This window comes from Megalops cyprinoides, chromosome 22 (assembly GCF_013368585.1).
Source record: "Megalops cyprinoides isolate fMegCyp1 chromosome 22, fMegCyp1.pri, whole genome shotgun sequence".
Lineage (NCBI taxonomy): Eukaryota > Metazoa > Chordata > Actinopteri > Elopiformes > Megalopidae > Megalops > Megalops cyprinoides.
Genome location: NC_050604.1, coordinates 441,777 through 469,338, shown reverse-complemented (window position 1 = coordinate 469,338; position 27,562 = coordinate 441,777). Strand labels below are relative to the sequence as shown.

Here is a 27,562-nt window from a genome sequence, read left to right as displayed (position 1 = left end):
TTGTTCTCTAACAGCCAATGCCTTGTTCCCATGGCCGGCTGTGCAAATAAACCTTCTTTGCTACGAACATCGGATCTGCTTCTTTATCAGAATAAAACACGTTTTGGTATTTGGGACATTTACTAACAGTACTTACTTATATTTGATTATTTTTCTCCTTTTCTTTAGAAGCTTTGTGCAAATTTTCAATGAACCCTTTCGTGCGTACAGTCACACTAGTGTGATTAGCCTTTTAGCACGTATGCTAAAACCGGTGCGATTAAAATACTAGATTGGAAAAATTCTAGCCAATTTTAGCTTTGAGGAAACAGCGATTTAACTCAAAATACTAACTAAAAACTATGAGAAGCTTAATAACGCTAATGAAAACATAATGAACTGTGTAACATAACACGCGCGATACATAGCATAAAAATAAGTTATGTGCGAAAGGGTTAAGCATGTAACAAAATATAAAATATTCATGTATAAAATATAAAAAGGTAAATAGAAACACTTTTCAACTATAGTTCTTTGTCACGTTCACTCTCCTCCATGTTTGTTTGTGTTGCCTTCATGCAAATTTCCTGCCTGCATCCATGCCGTGTGGAAGAACGCAAAGCTTCGTCCAAATGATGAAAAATATTGCCATAAAGTGTTTGATTTGCGACACGACGGAATAAATGATAGAGCATAATATGAAACGATAGATGTTTTTCTGTCATTACACAATGTATATCATCATATCTGTGATAGTAGGCAACTTTAATGTGCATATGGATACTGAACATGACCCGTTCAGAACAGCATGTCCATCATCAAACCCATTGGACTCAAGCAGTGGATAAACCCACACATTACCACAACCATACTCTAGATTTGGACCTCACATATGGAGCAGATATTAACCAGGTAGAAATTATGCCACACAACTCGCCTAGATCTTCTAGGCGCACGTTTTGTTCTCTAACAGCCAATGCCTTTATCGACGAGCTCCCTACATCATACAACCTGCACAATGAAATCTCCTCTAGTTTATGTTCAAACCCTAGCTCAACTGAAATTAACTTACTCACAGACAGTATTGACTCTACTTTGCGTAAAACTCTAGATGCCATTGCTCCCCTCAAAAGGAAGAAAATCACAGACAAAAAGCTAGCACCTTGGTATAACGACCATACTCGTGCTCTCAAACAAGCTGGTCATGTAGGTATGTCTATTAGGCCCGCCTCACACTTTGACTCTTTTATACCCATTGAATTTACCCTCTAACAGCCAACTTGACCCCATACCAACTGGCTTCCTAAAACAGCTACTGCCTGCAACTGACACACCGCTATTAAATCTTATCAACACCTCCCTTACGTCTGGACACATTCCTCAGTCCTTCAAAGTAGCAGTTATCAAGCCTATTCTGAAAAAGCCCAACCTTGATCCCAATGACCTGTCAAACTATAGGCCCATCTCGAACCTTCCATTCCTCTCAAAAATTCTGGAAAAAGCAGCATCAAAGCAACTCTGTGCATTTTTACACTCTAACAACATTTTGGAAGTTTTTCAGTCCGGGTTTAGACCTCACCACAGTACGGAAACTGCTCTCCTGAAAGTATTCAAAGACCTTCTACTCTCCTGTGACAATGGCTGTATCTCCCTTCTTGTCGTACTAGACCTAAGTGCAGCCTTTGATACCATCGATCATCGTATCCTCCTCGACTGCCTCGAAAACCTGGTTGGCATAAGCGGACAGGCCCGATCTTGGTTTAGGTCTTATCTATCAGAACGATATCAGTTTGTCTCCATTAACAACGATTCTTCCACTCGTTCCAGAGTAAGACATGGTATAGCTCAAGGATCTGTGCTTGGGCCTCTGCTCTTCTCGTTATACATGTTGCCTCTTGGCGATATCATCCGTAACCATGACATTAATTTCCACTGTTACGCGAATGATACTCACTTATACATATCAGTCAAACCTGATGTCCCTCTGAATATATCAAACATGGAGGCTTGCCTAACAGATGTAAAGAATTGGATGGCCCGAAACTTTCTCCTCCTTAACTTGGACAAAACCGAAATATTGGTCATCAGCCAAATTTCAATCAGGAGCAAATTCACTCATTTTACACTGGACCTTGATGGTGTCTCCCTTGCCCCGAGTACAGCCATCAAAGACCTTGGTGTTGTTATTGATCCTAAGCTCTCTTTTGAAACTCACATAACTAACACCTCTAGGACTGCCTTCTTCCATTTGAGAAATATAGCCAAAATCAGAAAAATCGTATCAATTAATGACGCTGAAAAATTAATCCACGCCTTTGTAACATCCAGATTAGACTACTGTAATGCCCTCTTGTCAGGATGTGCAAATGTCTCATTAAAACCCCTTCAGCTGGTACAAAATGCAGCTGCTCGAATCTTAACTAAAACTAAACGCCTTGAGCACATTACCCCAGTTCTAGCTTCTCTCCATTGGCTACCTATTAAATACCGGATCGTTTTTAAAATACTCTTACTCAGATCTAAGGCTTTAAATGGGCTTGCCCCTCCCTATCTTAAGGAGCTTCTTCACCCATATCTTCCGCAGAGAGCCCTTCATTCCCAGAATGCCGGGCTTCTCATCGTTCCAAGAGTTTGCAAAACTACTATAAGTGTGGCACGTAGGCTTTTATGTGCATTGGAATATTTGTGTCTATGTGGTGCATTCAGGATTACCCCTCCTTGATCGTATGTTATGGTTGTCTGTGTCTCTGCCGTTATTGTGTCTGTCTGCCGTCCACGCGCTGTGGATTGGCAGCGAGTGCAGTTGGGGAGCTTGGGCTGGGTTCTTGAGTTGGCCGTTGGAGACGAGACTGCTGAAGTTCCAGCCCAGCTCACCAGTGAAACGTTTGTTTTCTTGTTTCAGGTGAGAGATATATCGATATCGATATACCGATATTCGGTAGTGTATTCGATAATCATAACTAAGATGTTGTAATGCCTGGTAATTGTCTGTTTCTAGTTAATGAATAATTTTGTTTAATTAGCTAGCATCCTAGCGGTAACTCAAAGCCGTTAGCCTGTTCGCTAGCGAGTGAATGGTGTTAAAGTTTTGTTATTGTTTAAAAGATATTTAATAATTTTAAATGTAACATAGTTTGACTCCCATGGTACTCAGGTGAATGTACGTATATATATATATATATATATATATATATATGTTACCTTTGTAGGTGTAACGGAGTGATAGGTGAATATTTTGTAACCATTTGGGTTACAAAGTATTAAATGGTAAAATGGTAAATGGACTGCATTTATATAGCACTTTTCTACTCATTTGAGTACTCAAAGCACTTTACAGTTATATGCCTCACATCTACCTACCAGTGGCAGAGGCTGCTATACAGGCTTACCAACTGGCCACTGGGAGCTGTTGGGGGTTCAGTGTCTTGCTCAAGGACACTTCGACACTCTGCCAGGATGAGCCAGATTCGAACCAGGGACCTTCCAATCCCTAGTCGACTGCTCTATCTCCTGAGCCACTGTCGCCCGATTTAAGACCGATTTAATACTGTTGAACGAGTGACCGGTTAACAATTCAGCTTCGGAGTGTTTACATCACCATGGAAACAGTGAGTGGTCCTTCGGTGACGTATGTGACGGAGAATGTAAATAAGGAAGTGAAACATACAGTGGATCAGTTCTATCAGACGTAGTTGTAAAGGTGATGTGAGTGAATGGAAAGGTAATAATTACTGTAAAGATAACATTATAATAATATAGGAAAATAGAATAATATATTTGGATATTCTGATATTGTCAAGATACTGTCCCTGTTAATTTGTGATTGTTTATGAGAATTTGTTGCACTCAGTGTGTATTAAGTAATCAGTTTAATAATGTAATTAGATACTGTTCTTGAGTTGGCCGTTGGAGACGAGACCGCTGAAGTTCCAGCCCAGCTCACCGCTGAAACGTTTGTTTTCTTGTTTCAGATTTACATCCAACATTAAATGTGTTGCACCAGATTGAGCTTTGAGATTCTTTCTGTGCCTGTAACATAGGTGGTAGAGCCTTTTCCCATCAAGCACCTCTCCTGTGGAACAGCTTACCCACCGAGATTTGGGAAACAGACTCTCTCTCCACCTTTAAGTCTAGGCTCAAAACATATCTATATAGTAAATCCTTCAACTGAGGGACATGGCCTGGTGCTGGCGTGGATCATAGAGTCTCTGGTGGACTAAGTGGTCATTTCTGTCACTTTACCATGGACTCTGTGCCGTGATCTGGTGTTGACTGTCTTAGGGTTGCCCTCATGACTATGCCGGTCCCTTGCCTCCTGTCCCCTAGGTATGCTGCCATAATGTTAGCCTGCCAGGGTTTTTTCCTTGTTGCACACTGGCACCTTTTTCACTACCCCTCTTCTCCTGCCTCTCTGTTCTACATCCCTGCCATTCTTATCATCCACTAACCACTGTTTTCTGTTTGCTTCCTACCCCTGCTCCGGGCTCCTGTCCAGAGCTGTAGCCCAAGCGTCTCATCCCGATTTCCAGTCCTGCTACCTCGCTGCCCTGCCCATCAAAGCCAACTGCGTTCCAAGAATCGGACATCCTAGGAGACATTCTTATAATCACTCTGCTGTTAATTACTATTGTCTATCAATCTTAAATGTCTTAAAGTACATTGTATAACTTCTTAAAGAGTCTTTAACTCTTTCTGCCCAGTGCCAGCCAAAAGCAGATGGGCTCCCCCTCTGAGCCGGGTTCTACTCAAGGTTTCTTCCTGATAGAGAGTTTTTCCTTGCCACTGTTGCCTTAGGCTTGCTCTCAGGGGGTCTCAGGCCTGGGAACAATGCAAAGCTGCTTTGTGACAACTTGTGTTGTAAAAAGCGCTATACAAATAAAAATGAATTGAATTGAATATCGCACAGCCCTATTACACACAGAACTATTACATCCCTTGCTCACAAACATGCTTGCACTACACACAACACTAACAACAGTTTGTACATGCAGTAAAAAAACACATGAAGAAAAAAAAACTAAATTTCTCTGAAAACCACTGAAAGTAAGATATGATGTGTTCTCATACCAAACAGTTTTTTTTCCCCATGAAGCTGCTTCCTCCATCTCCTCCGCTCAGGTCTCCAGGAGGAATGGGAACAAGGTCTGGACTGGCTATGCTTCTGCCTGCTGCTCTCTTATCCTGGGCAGGTCAAGGCAAGAACACACCCATGCTTGTCCCCGCATTTCAAAACCGAGGACCGAGCTTGCACCCCTCAAGGTTACAATATGCCAAGCTTTCTCTTCTCATGAGATGTCCAGTGGAAAACAAACTCAACTCTCAGTTATGTGCTCATTGCCATAAATGACCACCTGCATTCAGCAGCAAACCCACATGTTCTGGGTATCATCTCCAGTGACAGGTTAAAGACAAAAAAACACAAGTGTTTCCTTCATAAAAAATGTTGGACTATGATTTCCAATGAAATGCGGACATAGACGTGAGAGCCTCCACTGAAACACACACCTGTGTCAGTGTGACTTCCACTGAATACAGGTATTTGTGAGAATATCATCTGAAAGAATTCATATGTGAATATTAGACACCCAGCCTAATCTTCGATGCTGTCATTAATCATCCAGTTGTCATTTGTAATGTAAGGATCTTCAGTAAGTGAATGATACCTTAAAACACAAACCAAAATAAGGAAAAAACAAGCCAATTTCAAGGAAAATTTGAACTACAAGGAAACAGCTAAAGTAAATTGGTGTTTTGAATAAAAAGAGCTCTGGCAACGCAGAGGTGAAACACATAAGAAGCAGTGTTTCCATTAAATACTAATGAGCAGCCTTTGATTCAAATTCTCAAGGACTGATTTCACAAGAGAAAATGCAACTCAAATAATAAAAAAATAATTTAGCCATACTGAAACCAGTCTTATCTGCATAAGGATATGCCTTATGGTGAAAAAGCTCTGACACCAAGGCAATCAAAGACAGTTGTTAACAGAGTAAAAGTTATTTTAATAGTTCTTCCAGCAATTTAAAATTTACAACCATCACCTTTCCATCAGCAGGCAATCAATGAGCTTTGACTCAACTAATATGATCTACCATAACATATGTGTTAAACCTAATTATACCCGGCCACCCAGGTGTGTTTGTGGTTAACGTGCTATTATGATATCACTGTTAGAAGAATGGAATGAGACTGATTCAATTTGCATTCTTTTGTGGTTTAGTTTTGGAAGTCTTTGGAATGGGGTTCTGCTGGTCCCTCTCAGTGAACATGCCCCTGGGCCTGATTGAGGGAAGTAAAACTGGAATAAAGGCGCAGCATTTTGTGACTAATCATATGGAGAACTGATGGAAACTGCATTTCTTCTTGACATGAACTAGGTTGTGCATTACAGTACTATTATATTGTTCTTTCCCTGTATCTATTCTAACCAGGGTGAGGATCCAGGGTTAGGATTTAGGGATCAGGGTTTGGGGAAATTGCTTTTACCTCATCCGTATCAAGCATGTCCTCCAGGTCAGTCTTGGACACATGGAGGATGGAGGCTGCAATCGACTGCGCTCGCATCATGGATTTGTTGGAGGGATGCTTCCTGTCTAAGCCCCTCCTCCTCCTGTTTTTCCGTAGCTGACATTTAGTGTCCTGGGTGTCTTGGTTAATTTCACTGGCCAGAGCCTGCAGAGAATGGCACAAATAAAGGATCTAAAGAAGATAGCACTTGGATCAGTTTAATATGGAAGCTGTTATAGCATCACAAGAAATGACGTTTTGATCATATTTACAATTTACAATTTGGTATTTCGCAGACGCTTTTAAACCAAAGCGACTTACAGCTATGATTATGGGAAAAAGGACATATGCAAAGGAAATAAAGTTTTTCTTGTGCATTACTGGCCACTGGAATTTTTTCACACAAAGCCTAATGACGCTGGTTGATCTTTGAAATCTGTGTAAGGAAAGTGTTCATCCTTTCACTGTGCACAAATGAAACTGAGGAAAGTCTGAATTAGCATAGCCTTTCACTCGCCTATCTGTGTAAGGAAGAATATTGCTATTTTTATTACTATTGTTGATGATGTAAGTCGCTCTGGATAAGAGTGTCTGCTAAATGCCAATAATGATGCCAAAATTAGCATTTGCCTATCACAAACTTTGATAAATATGCACAAAACTATTGTACACTAAAAATAGCACTGCTACTGACAAACTTTTTTCCCAACATTTGTAAAATAGTGTGCTTTATAAATGATTCAATGGAATCAACCAAAGTCTTACATTTTTCAAATAACAAATTTATTATTTCCCCAAAACACAGGTTTCACAATTATTTGCACCCCTGGTTTAATACTTTGTGCAACCACCCCTAGCAAAGATGACAGCCCTGATTCTTTTCTTATAATTTTTTATAAGGTTAGAGAACATATTGGGAGGGATTTTTGACCATTCCTTCATGCAGAACTTTTCAAGATCACTGACATCCCTGGGTTTGCTCTTATGGATTGTCCTCTTTAGTTCACACCACAGTTTTTGATGGGATTTAAGTCCAGAGACTGATAGGGCCACTGCAGAACATGGATTTTGTTTTCACTTAACCATTTCTGCATGGATTTTGATGTATGTTTGGGGTCTTTGCTTTCCTAAAAAATCTACCTATGACCAAGTCACAGCCTCCTAATAGAGACAACTAGATTTTCTGCCCACATTTCCTGGTACTTGGTGGAATTCCGATATGCCATTGATCTCAACTAGTGCCCCTGGTAGCAAATCATCTCCAATAACCCACCTCCTTATTTGACAGTACTGTAAATATGAGGTGCTTCTCCTTGTATGCATTCCTCTTTTGCTGCCAAACATGCTGATGGTGTGTATGGCTAAAATGTAATGTAAGTGTAAATGTAAAATGTAAATGTAAATGTAAATGTAAATGTTTTTAGGTCTCATCTGATCATAGCAACTCCAGACACTTGGTTTTGTTTCTTATGCTCAGTAAAAGCTTTCTGCATACAACTCTTCCAAAGAGCTTGCTGGTATGGCGGTGGCGTCTTATGGTTATTTTTGAGATGTGGAAACCCAAGATGCAACCAAGCTCTGAGGTTCTTGAACCGTGATCCTTGAGTTCTGTATTGCCTCCCTCACCATCTTTCTCACCATCCATGGGGAGAATGCGCACTTCTTCCTGGCAAGTCTGCAACCATGTTTTACATTTTTTGACTTCGCCCTTACAGTGCTAAGTGTTATGTTTAACTGTTTATGTATTTTTGTACCCATTATCAGAGTTGAACAGAACTGAATCATTGGCTTTTCCCATGGTGATGGATGACAAGGAAATTTGCATGCATGTGACCTCATTTTATACCCAAGTGAGACACTCATGGAATGACACAATATATCAGAATCTGAATTGGAACTTTATTCCAATTAAATGTACAAGGAATTCCTCTTGGTGCAGGTATTGACATTGAAAACATAAATGCAGACAGAACTATACAAGACAAAACAATAGAATACAATACCATTAAACTGTGCAATGCCTTTGGTTATGTACATTTGTGCAATAATTTTACAGTTTTACAATTCCATTGTGGGATCTGTCAGATGGACAATTAAAGTGCAAGTGTGCAACTGGACAGGGGGTGGATATGGGAAGATTCCTTATCTGAAAGAATTACAGCCTGGGGAAAGAAGCTGTTCAGGTGACGTGTAGTCCTAGTCTTTATGGATCTCACTCTTACTCTGCGTTTAGAGGGTAGCCACTGGAAGAGAGATAGTGGCCGGGATGTGAGGGATCAGCCATGATTTTCTCCACCCTCTTCCTCATCCTGGACAGGTACAGGTTTGTGGGGGGGGATGGCATGGTGCCGTGTATTGCCAAAGACAGGTGTGGGGTGGGCTTCTTCCTGAAGTCAATGATCATCTCCACAGTTTTTAGTGTGTTCAGCTCCAGGTTGTTAACCTCACACCATGACACCAGACGGTTTGCTTCCTCCCGATATGTGGACTCATCACCATTTGAGATGAGGCCAATCAGTGTAGTGTCCTCAGCAAACTTAAGACGTTTCACAGATCCACTGTTAGAAGTGCAATCATTGGTGTAGAGTGAGTAGAGCAGTGGGGACAGCACACATTCTTGAGTAGCACCAGTACTGAGGAAGTGTAGTTACCCACCTTGACGAACTGTTTTCTGTTGGTTAGGAAGTCTAGTGGCAGACAGGAGAGGGCACGTTAAGCTGTTTTAGTTTTTCCAGTAGTAGGTCAGGGGGATGCGGGCATAAGTGTGAGGGCTGTCTAGGTGCTGTAGTATATGGTGCAGAGCCAAGTTGATGGTATCATCGACACACCTGTTAGCTCTATATGCAAATTGCAGGGGGTCCTGGAGGGCATCATTCGTGGTTTGGAGGTAGTGCAGGATGAGTCTCTCAAAGCACTTCATGACAACAGAGTTTAAGGCAACCAGCCTATAGTCATTCAGGCAGGAGATCTTCTGTTTCTTGGGGACTGGGATGATAATGGAGGTTTTGAAGCAAGCAGGCACGGTGCACTGAGCCAGGGACTGATTAAAGATATCAGCCAGGATAGGAGATAGCTGTTCTGCACAGTGCCTAAGTGTTGCAGGTGAGACATGATCAGGGCCAGCTGCTTTTCTGATCTTTTGTTTCTTAAGAATACAGCTGAGTTGATGGCTGGTGATAGTGATAGGAGCCGGGGCGGTGGGGGTTGTAGGTGTAGGGAGGTTAAGGTCAGAAGGGGCTAGGGGGAGGTGGGGGCAAACAGAGTGTCTCAGATACCCCTTTTCCACCAACATGAACTACGTGCTAGTTCTGGGCTGGTGCTAGTGCCATTTCGGAGTTGCTTCAACTTGCAAATCTTCTAAGAAACTGTTGGGCTAGAGAGCCATCGTAGAGCCACGTCATTACGTCACTGTATATGTCTGTATACGTCTCCGCTTTCCCGCTAGTGCCAAGCTAGCAGTGGTGGCTGGTGAGCTGGAAACAGGGGAAGCCCAAACATTACCTTTAAATCTATCATTACTTTCAACCTGTTCCCCTTTATCCTCCTTGATTAACAATAAAACAAATAATTCACAGAAAAGTTGACACCAATCGCGTAAATAGAGTAAAAGGAGTAAAGCAGATTGTCTGTAGTTTGTGTGCTTGCGAAAACTACAACGTGAGATTAATTAACAAGGATGGCATTTATCGATTTAAATGCTCATGACACATCACAGCTTTTGTGAGGTCTGTGTTCTAAATGTTATTGATCATTGCACTCAGCCTAACCTCAAAGTTTATTCTCAGTAATTTAAATCGATTTAACTAAATTTAGCTCCGTTCTGTAATTTGAATTTTGTAACACAAAAAAGCTATAATGTGACACATTTAAGAGAGAGCTTTGGAATTAGTTGCCACTTAATTATTCAAATTGCCATCCTTGTTAATGAAACAATCTCATGCTGTAGCTTTCGAAATAGCACACAAATTTCAGACAATCTGCAGTGTTTCGCGAGCATAGTGTTTCTTTGGCTGTCGAAACGCGAAGAACTGGTTTGAGATTAGGTACCGGCTCTGAACCGGCCCTCGAACTGCCTTGGTGGAAAAGGGGCAAGAGTAAGTGTGTCTAGGTTGGGGAGAGGGGGGTGGACTGAAAGTCCTTTGTTTTTCACATCTGGAGTAGAAGGTGTTATGCTAGTTTGGGAGTGAAGGGTCTGCCGTAGTGTTGATGAGTTTAGGTTTGTAGTTTGTGATATTCTGGAGTCCCCTCCAGATGGAAGAGCAGTCATTATAGTTCCTTTAGACTGAGATTAACTTTCAACTAAGTAAAAATAAATTAATAAATAGTTAAGTAAAATTTTAACCAATACTTAGTGCCAATACTTTTGACACATATGGTTTTCAGAAAAATGCCTAAATAATACCTAATAAAAAAAATGAAAAATGAGAATAAATATATTTAAATAAAAGTATATCACTTTCACATATGTTTGAACATAACATATACATTATTATCTGTGTTGTTTATTATATGCAGGATATTTTCAACATTTTTATCAAGGGTGCCAATAATTCTGTTCCTGACTGCATCTCAATATTACTGTGCAATTCCAAAAAGTTAAATACAAACACACAAGCTTCCTCGCAAATAAGACTTCATAGTGCAGCAATATCCTCAGACTATAGCAGGCCCCTACATTTGAGGGTTTAAAGTTTTGTACTTAATGAGCCTTTACATATGCCTAACATTTATGTAAATTGACTATGCCATATCATCGAAAAGGTATGTAACCACTGCTTGATAGTCTTACATATTTACTGTCCACATTCATGTCTCAGATCAATGGATCTAAATCCTGAGACAGAAATAATCCTAATGAAGGTGAGGTGAATTTATCAGTGCTTCTAGATCTGGTGAGAGTCTGTTCTCCTCCTGTGCTGTGAAAGGCACATGTCAGAGAAAGATTCTTTTACCACAGTCAGGGTAGCCAGAGGGGAAATTTATATGGGTTCTGTTAGAGAACAGGAATCAACCTATCACATAAAGCACATACCATGATCAAGTTTTCTTTTTAATAATGATTCCACTCGATTCACTACAGAGATTTAATTATAATACAAGAAAATCTAACTTGGGAATATGGTACATTATGATTTGTAATGTTTTACTAATTATTTGTGAAAAATATGACTTTAGTTTGTGTGGTAATGTTAAAGTATCACATTTTTACAATTTGTAAGCCAATTTTCTGATGTTAAATCATGTTTTTGTTCCTATGTAATCAGGGCTATGAATAAAAATTGCAAACATTATATACAGCATAATACAAAAATGTGAAATTTCACCATGAAATTTACCATGTATGGATCATCAAGAACTTTACAGGGTAATGACAAAATGGGTTTTCAAGTCTTAGATATAAAACATTGAAATCTGCATGCAGCAAGCCAGTTATAGTGCACTGTAACGGACCTGAATATAAGCTATCTGTAGTACACTGTAAATATCCTAAATGTAAAGAACAGTTAATGCCTCAGAGATTTGTGTCAGTAGATTGAGAGTAAATGTAAGTTGTCATCAGTGCACTGCAACTATCCTTGATGTAAGCTGTGTGCAGCGCACTGCTGACAACTTACATTCAGGACAGTTACAGGATACTGCAGATAGATTACAGGTCTACTAGACCTGTCTGCCACCTGTAACACAGTGAATCACCAGATCCTTCTGTCCACTCTTGCTGATTTGGGAATCATTAGCACAGTATTCTGCTGGTTTGAGTCCTATGTCACAGGCAGATTCTTCAAGGTAACTACTGCTACTACTCTCTTGGCTGGCCCCCCTGCATGCACTGTTAAGCCTCTCCAGTTGATACAAAATACAGCTGCGTGTCAGGTTTTCAACCAACAAAAGAGGGCCCAAGTTACAAATCTGAGAAGTAGTCTGATTCAGCATCATCACTACATGTGTATGGAAATTTACTCTCAATCTACTGACACAAACCTCTGAGGCATTAACTGTGTCAGGTTAATGTTATGCTGCAGGGTACAATGTGATGCAATGGGTAGTTTTGGAGCAGCAAAGCATCTTTAAATGGTTCAGTTGCAAATTTTCTCATAATGAAAACTGTTCTTCGACTTCCAGAAAAAAAGTGCACTGTGTAAAAGAAAACAGGATTAGAGACTTGTCACCATACATATTTGTATTATATGTATGCGCTGTTTATTGTGATATTTGTATATAGCACTGTCTTTTCTTGATGTGTTGAGGATTTAAGTGTAACATTCCCTTCTTAATTGCCCCAGTGGGGACAGATAAAGTTTGACTGAATTGAACTGAACTTAACTGAAACCAGTTGTGTAGAGAAGAAAGTCTGTACCTATTCACATGCATGAAAGGGATGCATAGTGGTGGTGCGGAATTTGTACTTGTGCCCATGGTAGACACTTTAGAACAGGGGGTGTCAAACTCATTTTAGTTCAGGGGCCTCATACAGCCCAATTTGATCTCAGGCAAGCTGGACCAGTAAAATAATAGCATAATAACCTATAAATAATGACAACTCCAAATTTTTCTCTTTGTTTTAGTGCAAAAAAGTAAAATTACATTATGAAAATGTTTATACATGAAATGTTTTCTACATGAAATGTTTACAACAAACTATCCTTTCACAAAAAATATGAATAACCTGAACAACCATGAACAACCTGAAATTTTTTAAGAAAAATAAGTACAATTTTAACAATATTATGCCTCATCTTATCATTCACACATGTGCATTACAACTTACAGATCACAGTGGATCTACAAAGGCACAAAACATTTAGTAACAGGCATCTGGAACTGAAAAATATAGTATTTAACTTTATCATCAAAACAGTTTAGTTTGCTCCTGAAACTTGGCATCTTTTAGCCTTCACAAGTGCATCAATATCAGGCGTCAAATCCTGAGTAGCAGCCAATTTCAAAATGTCATTTAAGTGCTTGTGTGTAAGCCTTGAGTGCAGCTTTGTTTTATTGATGTTCATTACTGAGAAAACTTGTTCACAGAGGTACGTAGTCCCAAACATGCACAAAATTTTCGCAGCCAGGGCTGTTAATCTGGGGTACCCTGGCAAGAGATACTGATAAAATGTGTCCAAGCCTGCTGAGGCAAATTTGTCCTTCAAATCTGGATCACACTGCAAGTCAATTATTTCAAGTTGGAATGTCGACGGGCAGATCAGAAGCCTTTACTGTGAATGGCGAGCGAAAAACTGTGAATTCTGTCTCAAGTTCACCAAAGACCTGAAACCGTTGCTCAAACTCCCGCAGCAATCCCGTAATCTTGTCTTTGTACCGTTTCATGTCGACATTAACTCTGGTCGTGCGCACATCTCTTAGACGAGGAAAATGAGCAGGGTCACCATTTGACAGCTGTGTCTCCCACAAAGTCAGCTTCAACTTGAATGTGCATATGCTGTCATAATACTGTGTGACAACTTTTTTGCGGCCTTGCAACATTTTGTTCAGATTATTCAAGTGCTCTGTAATATCCACCATAAATGCAAGGTCCTGCAGCCATTCTGGGGACTGGAATTCCATCACAGGTTTGCCTTTTTTCTCCATGAACTGTCCAATTTCCTCTTGTAGATCAAAGAAACGCTTCAGCACGGCACCTCGGCTTAACCACCTTACTTCGGTGTGGTATGGCAGGCCATAGGTAACGTCTTTATCACTGAGAAGGCTGTCAAACTGACTGTGATTCAGACCTCTGGCTCGGATGAAATTAACAGTTCGGACAACCACCTCCATGACGTGATCCATTTTTAATGACTTGCAACACAATGCCTCCTGGTGTAAAATACAGTGAAAAGTCCAAAAACCATGTCCTCCATTTGCAGCCTGTATTTCTCTCAGAATTTTGTCACAACACCTGCTTTTTCCCCAATCATTGACAGTGCGCCATCTGTAGCCAGGCTGACAGCACAGGCCCAGTCCACTCCGGCCCTGTCCAGCGCTCCAACGAGAGAGCTGAAAATGTCATCTGCTGTTGTGGTGTCCGTCATAGGCACCAACTCAAGGAACTCCTTTGCGATGGTCAAAGTCTCATCAACACCACAAATGAATATGGCCAGCTGAGCAACATCTGTAATGTCAGTGCTCTCATCAATTGCAACTGAAAATGCAACAAATGACTTGACTTTTTGCTTCATTTGGCTGTCCAAATCTGCCGAAAGATCTGAAATCCTATCTGCCACAGTGTTTCTTGTCAGGCTAATGTTGGCAAAAGCCTGTCGCTTGTCAGGGCACACGATTTCAGCATGCATGTTTTCACGAACTCACCCTCACAATATGGCTTTGATGCTAAAGCTATTTCGCTTGCAATAACGTAGCTGACTTTCACTGCTGCATCACTGACCTCTCGGCTATGGGTTAAAACAGACTGCTGTTTCCTCAGTCCCGCTAACAATTCATTTATGTTCTCTGTTCTTAGTTGTCCTTGCAAGCTGTTGTATTTTTCGCCATGATGAGTCTCATAGTGGCACCGAATATTATATTCCTTGAGCACTGAAACTTGCTGCATACACACCAAGCACACAGGTTTCCCATTCACCTCTGTGAATAAATAGGAAGTGGTCCATTTTTCTTGGAAAACTCTACATTCTGTGTCCACTTTTCTCCTTTTTGACATAGACATTTTGGGTAATGAAGGTGCCACAGAGGGTAATTTTGACAGAAAAAGAGCATGTAGAATAGATCTTAATAACGATAAGGCAAAATTGGCATTTATCAAACCACCGGCAGCTTCAGCATGAACAGTTTGCCTGATTGAGTGTTGTGTTCTTCTCCTCTTTGGGTTAAGCAGGCAAGGCGCATCGATCGTGCATTGCTGCCATCTGCTGTTTATTTCCGGGTCTCAGTGTTGTATTATGTCCGCTACTCTTACTAAAACAGTGCGAATTAGGAATAGCAGTTACTTTTTTTTTTTTTAATTGCTGTTAATGTCTACTGTGTAATTTTTGCACTTCGCAAATTCATCCCGTGGGCCAGATTGGACTCTTTGGCGGGCCGGTTTTGGCCCGCGGGTCGTATGTTTGACACCCCTGCTTTAGAAGAATGAGGATAAAGCTCTCTCTCTCATGTGCAGCCAAAGATGCTGGCCCTGTTGTGCCTCAGTCCATGCAGAAATGAGGTACACCTGTTCCTCCAGTCACCTAAGCACAGCCTCAACACTTGAATCAAACACTGACAGGGACCTGATTACTGAAGCTATAATACTAGCCTGGGGCCAACTAGCCAGCCTCTTCCCTCATCCAGTCCCAGGCACTCTGTTAAAGGTTTTACTGATTTTATAGTCCATGTTAAAAGATGCAGAATGACTAAATAAAGATAAATATGAAGGTATAAAGGTAATATTAAGGTAAGTCTCTGAGCTGACTTACTGTGATGAACGTGTGGAGCTGCTCTAGTTGCGTGCTGGCGAGGGCCAGCTTCCTCTGGACCGACTCCAGGGCTTGCGTGCTCTGCTCTGCCAGGCCATGCATGTGGTGGGAGGCGGTGCGCTCCAGCTCCACTATGCTCTGCTCATACTCCAGAACCCGAGCCTGCAGCGCCTCCACCTTCTGATCCTGCATACAGACAAAACACACAGAGAGACTACACCATCACACACCATCCGACACAATCATACATTACACTGCAATGTACATTACACTGACTTTACCAAATCTCACACAGTCACACATTACATAGAGAAATATACCCCATAATACAATCATACAGTGGAGAATACACACCATCACATACAATCACACAGTATACAGAAAATATACTCCATCACACACAATCGCACATTACATAGAGAATATACCTCATCACACACAATCACACAGTATACAGAGAATATACCCTGCTATACGCAATCATACATTAGAATATACCTTATCACACACAATCACACAGTATACAAAATATATACCATCACACAGGATACAGAGAATATACGCCACCATACACAATCATTCACCTCCACATAGTACAGAGAATATATGCCATCACACACAATCACAGTCATACAATGCAAGAACAGTATACACAATTATACTCAATCACAACTCATGTAGTACACAGATAGTATACGCACACACATACACAGTATATTGACTACATGCAATGCGAAGAACACGTGCCATATACACAATGACACAGTCACACAATATGCACTGATGAGCCAAAACATTATGACCACCTGCCTAATATGCTGTTGGTTCTCTGTGTGCCGTCAAAACAGCGCCGACCTGCCGAGGCATAGACTCTACAAGACCCTGTAAGTTGCGAGGTGGAGCCGCCGTGGGTCAGACTTGTTGGTTCAGCACATCCCACACATGCTCAATTGGATTTAGATCTGGAGAATTTGGAGGCCAGGGCAACACCTTGAACACTTCATCATGTTCCTCAAACCATTCCAGAACAATGTCTGCAGTGTGGCAGGGCGCATTATCTTGCTGAAAGAGGCCACTGCCAACAGGGAATACCATTGCCATGATCTGCAACAATGTTTAGGTAGGTGGCACGTGTCAAATTGACGTCCACATGAATGGCCGGACCCAGGGTTTCCCAGCAGAACAGAGCAGAGCATCACACTCCCTCCACTGGCTTGTCGTCTTCCCACAGTGCATCCTGGTGCCATCAGTTCTCCAGGTAAACGGCGCGCACGTACATGGCCATCCACGTGATGTAAAAGAAAACGAGACTCATTGGACCAGGCAACCTCCTTCCACTGCTTCAAGGTCCAGTTCCAACGCTCACGTGTCCATTGTAGGCGCTTTCGACGGTGGGCAGGGGTCATCATGGGCACTCTGACCGGTCTGCGGCTACACAGCCCCATACACAGCAGGGTGTGATGCACTGTGTGTTGTGACACATTCCTCCTGTGAACATCATTAAAATTTTCTGTGACTTGTGCCACAGTAGACCTTCTGTCAGTTTGGACCAGACGGGATAGCCTTTGTTGCCCTTGCGCATCGATGAGCCTTGGGCGCCCACCACCCTGTTGCCGGTTTGTGGTTTGTCCCTCCTTGGACCACTGTCGGTAGGTACTCGCCACTGCTGACCGGGAGCACCCCACAAGCCTTGCTGTTTCAGAGATGCTCTGACCCAGTCGTCTGGCCATAACAATTTGGCCCTTGTCAAAGTCGTTCAGGTCTTTACTCCTGCCCATTTCTCCTGCATCCAACACGTTGACTACGAGAACTGATTGTTTGCTTACCATCTAATCTACCCAGACCTTGACATGTGCCTTTGTTTGGAGATGATCAACATTATTTGGTTCACCTGTGAGTGGTCATAATGTTCTGGCTCATCGGTGTATACATAATCATACACCCATCCACACACTGTACACCCACACACTCTATAAGGCAATGATTCCCTCCTTCTCTACTCCCTAACCCTTTAGGAGGTCTGATGATGCAGGGATGTACCTTCTTGTCCAGGCTGTCCCTGAGCTTCTGGCTGCTCAGCTCATACTGGCACTTCTCTTTGGTGACAACACTCAGCCTCCGTCTCAGAGAGTCAATAAAGGCCTTCCTGTTAGAGGTCTCTTCAGACAAAGTCTTCACCTGGCCACACACAATGACGGAGAGTGCTATTAGTGCGGTTTAGCTACAACCTCAACTCGTTAACACTTCAGAGCAACAAATAAATATTCTGGCCCATTGGGCAGTCTCTGAACAAGCGAGTCAAAAAATGGTATAATTGAGCTGTGGTGATAAGTAACAGACTATATTAATTTCCGTTTTGGAAGTTTAGAGAGATCTGGGTCAAGATCTGCACAGAGACCAATCTACATAAATATGTTTCTCAGATAATACAATGCTAAAGAGCATGAGCATGGACATGAGCCTAACTACTGTTGAGAACACTGGGGTAATGACCTATGTTATTTTCTCAGAGAAAGTCTCAATTGATCCCTGTTCATTTGAAAGTCAGCACATAATGATAGTTTAAGAAAAGGGAATGAAACCATGCACTCTCAACAGTTTTTACACATGCTACCAGTCATAATCTCTCTCTTTATTCTTACTAGATAGATACTATTAAGCATCCTATTAGGTGCTAGATAGAATGTGCACATTTACATTTGATTTTACACATGCACTGAGCAAGTGAGTTTGACCTCATAATCTGCATAGAAACATATAGTGCATAGATTCACAATATGCTCCTGATTTGAAGAGAACAGCAGCAATTACAATCTTTTCAATATTAGCAAGCCAGACAGCTAGTGTGATGATGATGTCAAATGCACATCAGAAACCATTTACCTCAATTATTGGTTGCTAGCTGCAGTATGCTACCACTAATCCAGTAAATATACAGTTATTGCAAACATTATTCAGTTAGGACAAAGGCCATTCTTAGAGGAGAACTGGTTACAACACTATATTAGGAAAAGAAGATTTGAGACACACCTTTTTTTCCAGGTCCTCAATGAGTCCTTTGTAGGTCTTATCATTGCTTTGGAAGATCTTTAGTCTGCTTTTCAGATCCTCCATCAAGTGCCTCTTCATGCTCATATCCCTCTCCATGTGGGAGAGCCTGGGGCAAAGAGGGAAGATTCTTAACAGAGAGTGCTGCCACAGAGTGAGGCCTATCAAACACACTGCACTGCAGCCATCGAGGGAACAGGACTCTTGATCTGACTCATGATGTGTTGAATATTTTCTTAAGTACTAATTAATATGCCCATCTCCTGGGTAACATTACTGAAGAATATTAAATGATGCCCCTGTTAAAATGTTTTACAAATGTGTGTTCATATTAACAAATGGAAGAAATACTCATTTAAAAGCACTTGATTTGCATATGGGTTACCTTATAAAATATAATGACATTTTAAAGCAAATGTCCCCTTCTCCCAAGATAAATGTGCCCAGACATAACCTAAACAAACATTGCTTTTCTGACTGTGAAATTAAATTAAATGAGAGGCTGGCCTGAAAAAAAAAAAACATACTGAACCTTTAGCGCTAGCATGTCAAGATGCTTGCTCTCTTGTTGACTACAAGCAAAGAAAGACTGACATTTACACTATCTTCTAAAAAGCCTATGGAAATCACACCTATGAGACTGTTAGCTGGACCTAAGTGTTGAAAACAGAATGTAGGCAATGTTGCAGTATTACTATCATCAGCATTCATGAGGACTGACACAATGTCGGTTCGGCCTGGATTTGAAAAGAAGAAAAACAAGGAAAAAAAAAAAAGATTTTTCCACTAGTATTCCATTTTTCCACCCGCATCGACCTTTAAATATGAATCTTGCATCCATGAAGAATATAAAGCAAGTATTATAACAGTCCCGTTACAAATCAACCCCAAAACAAAGAAAGATTAAAACATGCATGTACCTGACAGACAACAGTAAGAGGATGAAAGGCTTTTGTTCATAAATAAAGAAAAGTTTTTGGTCTGAATACTGACTGAGGACACATTGGTGTACTCTGAAATTCATTTTAAAGTAGAGAAATCCTCACTATATATAGGAAAATGTTTCTTTTTTCTTTGTTGGTTCAAAAACTACCAGTGCAGTTAGAATTTTGATTCTTAAAACTCCACAGTACATAACAGTAACAGGAAGTGTCTTGTGACTAGCTTTGATTGCAATGGCTTTGCCCATACAATATACATTTTGTGAGCCAGTAGTTTAACATGCATTCAACATCCATTAAGAAAGGAAAATATGGTGAGAATATTTTTCAACAGACACAATGAATGAAAATACACTAGCATGTGAGGTCTACCAATTCTCTTGTTTTGGTTGGAGATGGAACAATTAAACTGAAACATTTGCAGTTGATGTCCTATCAATGTGATCCATTCTTTCCATCTTTCAATAAAAAGCCAATTAATCAAAAATCTTTGCCTTGATCTTCACCTCAACTCTGCAAAATACTGATTTTTGGAACTTGCAGTCTATTTTATACATTGCTCTCGCAAAAACATCCAACAGTAATCAGGGTGTGAACAGGACAGAGGAGCGTAATACTGTCCAGCGTGACAGATGAATTTAGTGAATCATTCAGGGGAGTGTAATTCTTTTCTGAGAGTGAGCAGGGCAGAGGAGTGCAATGCTTTTCAGTGTGTGAACAGGACAGATGAACGGGACAGGTGACTGTAATGTCTTTCAGAATGTGGGCAAGACAGAGGACAGATGGAAGTTCCTATAACTTGGAGAAAGTGGCCATCAGGTGGAATCGCACACTGCAGATAACTGCACTTACTTATCATGCAGCTCTCTGAGCTGCTCCTCCTTGGTCTGCAGCACCGATCTCAAGGATTTGTTAGCGGTTGTGTGCTTTGTTACTTCATTACAGGTGTGCTGAGAACCATAGACAATAAGAGCATTAATGCATTATGACACATTTCAACATCATGAAATGTTTTTAGGGTTTGAGCACCAGGAGAGTTCATACAGGTGCTCTCAAACTCATATCATCAATGACAAAACAGAAGCAACCTCTGTGTTCACCATAGATTAAGATTCCCTGATACTTAGGGCTGATTAGCTTTCACAGGATCCTCTTGCAAGCAGGAGGATGGCCCACGAGGCTGTAATTAACTGAGTAGGAGCCAGCACACATGCCCCCCCCTGGCTGTGCAGTGCTGTCAGATACCCCTTGCACATTCAAAAAATCAGAGCACATGAAGAAACCATCCAATCACATGTGCATGCAAGGAAAAAATGTGAGGTGTAATTAAGATAATGCACCATAGCAAGATCAAACCAACAACCTGGGAAAACTATACCCACACTCCAATGCAGCAGATGGCAGTAATGCAATGTTCCTTTGCCGGCAAGCCACCATTACATATATCAGAGCAAGAAGGCGAGTTGGACATAAAACAAAGAGGTGGGGATCAGAATATGTTACAGCAACTATAAATTGCTGAGAATATATGTGTTATTGAAAAGGAGTAACAAATTAAAATAAAAAAAACTTTCAAACACTAAATAGTGTGGTTACGCATGATCATTTCAACTCCCAAACTCAGCAAATGGGTCAATTCCAAAAACATTCTCTTCATCTCTTCACTACCTAGCTGCGCTGTTGGCAATGGGCATATTCCTGCATCACTGAAATGAGGGAAAGACTCCTCTCTACTAGCCAGCTAGCTTTTGCTAAACTAAGACTCAATGCAAGAAACTTAATGCAAATGTGGATTTTTGATTTAATCTGATGAGCACTGAGAGGGCTAAGCAAATACTACAAATGTGAATTTCATTTACTATTCTTTTATTCTTCACGTGTGGGCTGCATTTAGCTTTCTTTTTGATATCCGGAGCATTTGATACTGAACAGTTTGACAATGTCCTAGCACCTGTAACATCAGCATTACTTAAACTGTATTTCCACAAAGGGTTATAAGCCAACAAGTTGCCAGCCATGTCACAGAACACAACCAAACCGTCAAAATACTTTTGCAAAGCAAAACTTCTACGCTTGAATGAGGACTTTAATATACTGTTACATGCAGAACATCAAAACAACACTTTCCTGACATGCTCCTCTTTGGTCTCTGGCCACAACTCTGGTTTTCACTGCACTTTTTGACACTGACTGCTTTCCTCGGCTCAACAACTCTATACACTTCATCACAGGCTCCCTGATCTCCATGGGAAAAGCTTTAGTTCTAAATGAGGCTTAGTCTTGAGTTGGCACTGAAAGACAATTTTCAAAACCTCTATGGATTAGGAATGTAAATGATATACCTTTGGTATGATAGTGTATGTACTTCACTTCTCTTAGTCATCTAGGCTGTCTTGGTTTAGATTAGCACAAGTTAACTTGCTTGAATGGTGCTTTGCTCACAGTCACTGGTCTAGGAGTGATGGATACACTTTTGTTCTGGAAGTCGTTCTGGATAAGACTGTCTGCTAAATTAATGTAATGTTACATTTCTGACAAGTGTTTTTTTTTACCTTTTGAAAGGATTTTACCAATAAAAAATGTACTAATCACTTTCATTTCATAACACCTCACTTTAACATTAGCCAGCTACCTAACCAAGTTTACTGCCTGCCAGTTACCAATAGTAACTGTACACTAATAGTACGTGTATCTGATTTTCTGAACATTATTTGGATGCTGGAGTGTCAAATGTTCTATGAAAACAATAATGACATTTGTCCATATTAAACTCTATTAAACTATAACCTACCTCACAAGTGGAATTAAATTGCTTGCATTTTAGTCAACAGAGCTAGCATTTTAGCTAGCTCAATGTGATGGCTACTGAGAAATTAGCAAACTAGCGAGTTAACCTAACATTACTGCTCCCAGCCCGCTCAAGTGGGTCGGGGGTGGGGGGCAACAACCACAACAAAAAATTTCATTTTAATCAGCCCTGGTTGCTTGTAACATGAGGTTATTTATATTTGTACTATTAGGTAGATTTAACAGCTGAGAGTTTACCTAAAAATGTTGCAAACTTACATAATTTCGACTACACTGCAATTTCTGTATTACAGTTTACAGTTGACATGCTCATGACTGACAACTGACATGACATATTGGTTACATCCCTCCAAAGGATAAATCTGCTGCCTTAGGAAATTATGGGGTATGATAGCAGCTGTCTTCTGTTAAGGATACTAAACTTGGTATTCATTTAATCAAGATCTGAATATGAGAAATGCTCCAATAATAAAAGGACATCAGAAGAAGGATTACCACTGCTTCTTACCACTGTCCTGTTCCTTAGAACTACATCACACTGCTGTCCTACTCCTTAGAATTACACCACACTGCTGCCCTGCTCCTTAGCACTACACCAAACTCCTTACTCCTGCATAAAACGTTTTCACTTAGACACTGCTGACACTAAACTTCAGTGAGTTTTCATTACATTATATTTATTTTATCAGACGCATCCAGCACAACAGAAAGAAAGTGCATTCAGTCAAGTTAAAAGAGCAAAAGTGTCAGACCAGGCTAACAACACTCCCAGACCAGTCAGTGTGTGCACAACACTATTCAAGCCCTACCACAAGTCAACTTAAACTAACCTCAAACTAGACAGTCTATAAACTACTGCTACTGTCCCTTCAGGTGCTCTGTATGACAGAACTTTCAACATTTCAACTGAAGTCAGCATATTTCTGACCTTCAGTTTGGCCTGAAGCCTCTTTATTTCTGCTTCCAGCTTTTGAAGCACAGGGCTGGGTGGTTCCTGGGTGAGGGGAGGATGCTCCAGGGGCTTCTGTTGCCTGCTCTGCTCCAGCTCCCACTTCAGCATCGCCTTCTGGTGCTCAAGTGCTGCCTTCTGCTTCTCCAGTGCTGACAGGTCAGAGGTCAGCTTCTGCTCAAAGGAACAACAGCAAAAGGATTCCTCACACCTCACAACTCCCAGTCCCTTACAGACTGAGAAAGCACATGTAGTCAGCTGCTTACAGCTCACACACTAACTTTAAATGTTAAATGATACTAGGGGGTGTATAGTCTCACCAGCACTTAAGGAAATGAATCAAACTTATCAATCTGCAGCAAAAAGTGCAAACATAGGCAGGCGATTCATGTATCAATCAATTATGGCCACAAAGGAAGCAGCTCTTGTATTCTATGTGCTAAACTGGCAGGCGATGTGGTTATATGTCAGAAGAAAGAGATGCAGTGTTTTAAACCATGCGGCCCTCTACAAAGCACTGATTGCAGTCTCCTCCACATACTGTGAGAAGAGAGCTTGCAGGTGGTCTACACAGGCATGCTGATGTGGGGAAACCCTAGTTCTAGGGGGGTAAATTGTAGTGTGTATACATAGTTGTAATGGACATCTTGTTATGCCTTGTAAACAATGCTTTTTGTGATTTAAGATTCGCAGGTATTATGGGATGGCAGTATGGATGGGCGGTGGATCCTGTGGGCGAGGAGCCATCGGTGCTGCAGCGTGCCACAAGTACAGCCGTGCAATCACCAAATTCAGTGTTGTGTTTCATAATGAGACATGAACACTAAAATGTACAAGCATACATGCTATAACATGGCATGTCCATTTCCTAATTCCTTCACAGCTTGGGTAAGTCCAACATACCAAATCCAGTTAAATCCAGACACAGACTCACAGGTAGAATCACGTCACCTAAAGATTACACGTGTCCTCTGCCCTAATCCCAGTGGAGAGATTTCTGAGGGGAGGACATGACGAAATAATCCCCTGTCCTGCTAGCGTGACTGACTGGGGCTTCAGAAGGGGAAATGACTGAGTGTTTCAGTTGCCATGCGGGAGGGGGCAGTGAGGCACCTTTAAGATGCTAATAGGCATGTCACGATACCAGAAATTTAGTAGTCGATACCAATACCAGTGAAATTCCACGATTCTCAATACCTAATTTGATACCACGGTAATAAACAAAAACAAAACAAAAAATCCCATGTACTTCAACATACACTCCTTTATTAAAACATTTGAACAAAAAACAACAGTGGCATGTAGCCTTCAAGTAATAAATAAAAAGAAACAACTATTAACATTACAAAACAGAACAGTGGCATGTAGCCTTAAAGTATTTAAAACAAACAATACTGTGCTTAATTACAAACAATCAACTTTTTATGATGGTACAATATTTCAATTGCAGTACCTGGCCAAGACATGAAAAAAATATGGAAATAATAAATCGGCCTATATATAATAATAAAAAGTAACCACTATTAACATTACAAAAAAGAACAGTGGCATGGTATTTTCTGTGCCTCTGAAAAGCTTCTGATATGGTTGGCTGTGTATGTGTCTGCTGACTTTCCTCCTGCCTATCCTGGTCAACATCCTCCTCTGTCTGATACTGTGAAAAGAAAATTATGAGATTTCAGTTATCAGGTATAGCTCAATGACTGTAAGAAAACAGCAGAGGCTGCACACTCAATGTTCTAACACACACACACACACACACACACACACACACCTCTATATACTCAGAGTGCAAGCAGTAGTTTAAATTTACGGACATGGTGACAGACCATAAGTCACAGCAATGCCAGCTGTCTCAAACAAAAATAATGGTAAGGTGTATTTCAGGATAGCGAGGACAACACTTTGGATATGTTGTTAATGTAACATTAACACGAACTGAAACCCACTCACCTTGAATTCTTTGGATAAATTTGGATGTCTGTCTTTGAGGTGCTTCGCTAAGTTGGAAGTGTTTCCTCCTTTCGTCTGAAGAGTTTGATGGTACCATTTGCATACTGGTTTTTGTGAAGTTATTATTAATCCCTGATGATCCGCCTCGAACGCAAAGTACTTCCATACACAACTCTTACTGTTTTTCTTTTCGACGAGTCGAGGCGGAGCTGCTGCTGCAGCTGCACTGTTCTTCTTCCTTTGGCATTTCAACGGCAGACTAGAACACGTCAGAATTTAGTTTATTGCCAAGTAGGTTGCCCCAACAAGGATTTTTTTATATGACAGTGCTCCATACAAATACATCACTAAGTAAAATGAGTAATAAAAGCAACAAGTACTGAAAAACAAACAGGCGTATATGCTGCCCCCCTCAGGTCCAGAAAAATAGCATCCCCGATACCTACGGTATTGTAGAAAAACGAGTAGCATCACGTTTTCAGAATTTTGGCATCGACTTGGTACCGAAGCATCGGTACCTACAGTACTGCAGAAAAACGAGTACCGTCACGTTTTCAGAATTTTGGCATCGATTTGGTACCGAAGTATCGGTTCTCGTGACATCCCTAGATGCTAATGCCCCCCTTTTCAAACCAGTGTAAGAGGAAAAGGCAGAGCAGGGTCTCCCAATTATTGGTAATTTCTTAAAACGTCCCCTCGTCTTTCACCTCCAAGCACACTTGTCACAAGGATGAACAAAGCCCAATTTCTTACAGTCACTACAGAAACGGGGGAATAATGACTGGAGAAAGGGTCAGCTCAGAGACCTGCAATTACTGAATTCACTGAAAGGAATTTTATACCCTTTTTTCTTAACAAAGCACTCCAACATTTTCTTCATGTCTAACACTGCAGTTGGGGGTGAGTTGGCAGGACTGGTTGACGAGAACATTAAACTGTTACTGAGTTAACGGTGCACTCATGCAGAACACATGGCTTTTCTGAATTCATATTTCTGGAACTTTTACATCAGTAATTAATAATCATAATCTCATGACATGCCGTGACTGATTACAATACAGCTTTCCGCACAGCACAAATAAAAAATGCCATTATTAGTAAAAACATACAGTAATACTAAAGGAGAACTTATCTGAATGTCATTCTTACTCTGACAGCTATCATACAACATCATATACAGCTCTATGCATAAAATTAAAGTGATTATTCAGAATATAAAAATTGATTTAGCACTGGAAAGGCATACTTGACTAAATGTGCAACCTCACTTTTCATTTTTCCCGATACTACCCCCCTTGGCAGCTGAACTGTAGGATCCAGATAAACTGAATTGTGTTTCATGCAAACAGACTCTGTTTAAAAAGGAAGTTTGCAAACCTCACCACCAGCTGACTTTGGAAAATGAATACAAACAAAACTCATGTCCTTTTCAAAAGCAAGTACATTTGTTTTATACTGAACTGATTCCTGCAAATCTCTGGAAATGTTCTTTTCTTTTGACAGGTGATAAAAGGTGTTTGTATATTTATGAATCCAACTGTAAGACTTTAGAGAGCGCAGGCTGAGTGGCAGGTGATGTTAGAAGGTGTGTGCAGGCAGGTGGAGGGCAAATAACAAATGAAAGGGGGCATCATTTGGTCTCAGCGGTCAAACTGGTGTAATTTCTGTAAGCCCTGGGTAAATACTGCCATTTCAGCAGCCTCCAGCTTTTGGGGGGGGGGGGGGGGGGGGGGGCAACTGCCAGTCAGTGCAGCCCATGCCACCGAGGACCAGGCTAATAGCAGGCCGGAGAGAAGGTGGTGGTGGGGGGTGGCTTTCAGCACCCCCAGCTGCAGCCTTCTCTATGCCTGTTACCCTGAGGATGACAGCTTCATCTCCTGTTCTCATCACCACCTTTCATGGAGCCAAGAGGTATTAACCCTCTGAAAAGAATTCACTCTGACTGTTTAGTGAGAGTGTCCAGGTAAGCAACCTGA

The 27,562-nt window shown here is 41.1% G+C and overlaps 1 protein-coding gene across 1 annotated transcript in view; it reads right to left on the bottom strand.

Moving 5' to 3' along the window:
- Positions 1-27,562, bottom strand: part of cntln (centlein, centrosomal protein) — a 110,395-nt gene that overhangs the window by 11,950 nt on the left and 70,883 nt on the right. The window contains exons 19-24 of the mRNA XM_036517121.1: positions 23,613-23,807; positions 20,729-20,826; positions 18,918-19,044; positions 17,928-18,065; positions 15,888-16,073; positions 6,466-6,651 (exon numbers count right to left, since the gene is read on the bottom strand). Coding sequence (XP_036373014.1) covers positions 6,466-6,651; positions 15,888-16,073; positions 17,928-18,065; positions 18,918-19,044; positions 20,729-20,826; positions 23,613-23,807 — 930 coding nt within the window. The remainder of the gene's footprint in view (positions 1-6,465; positions 6,652-15,887; positions 16,074-17,927; positions 18,066-18,917; positions 19,045-20,728; positions 20,827-23,612; positions 23,808-27,562) is intronic.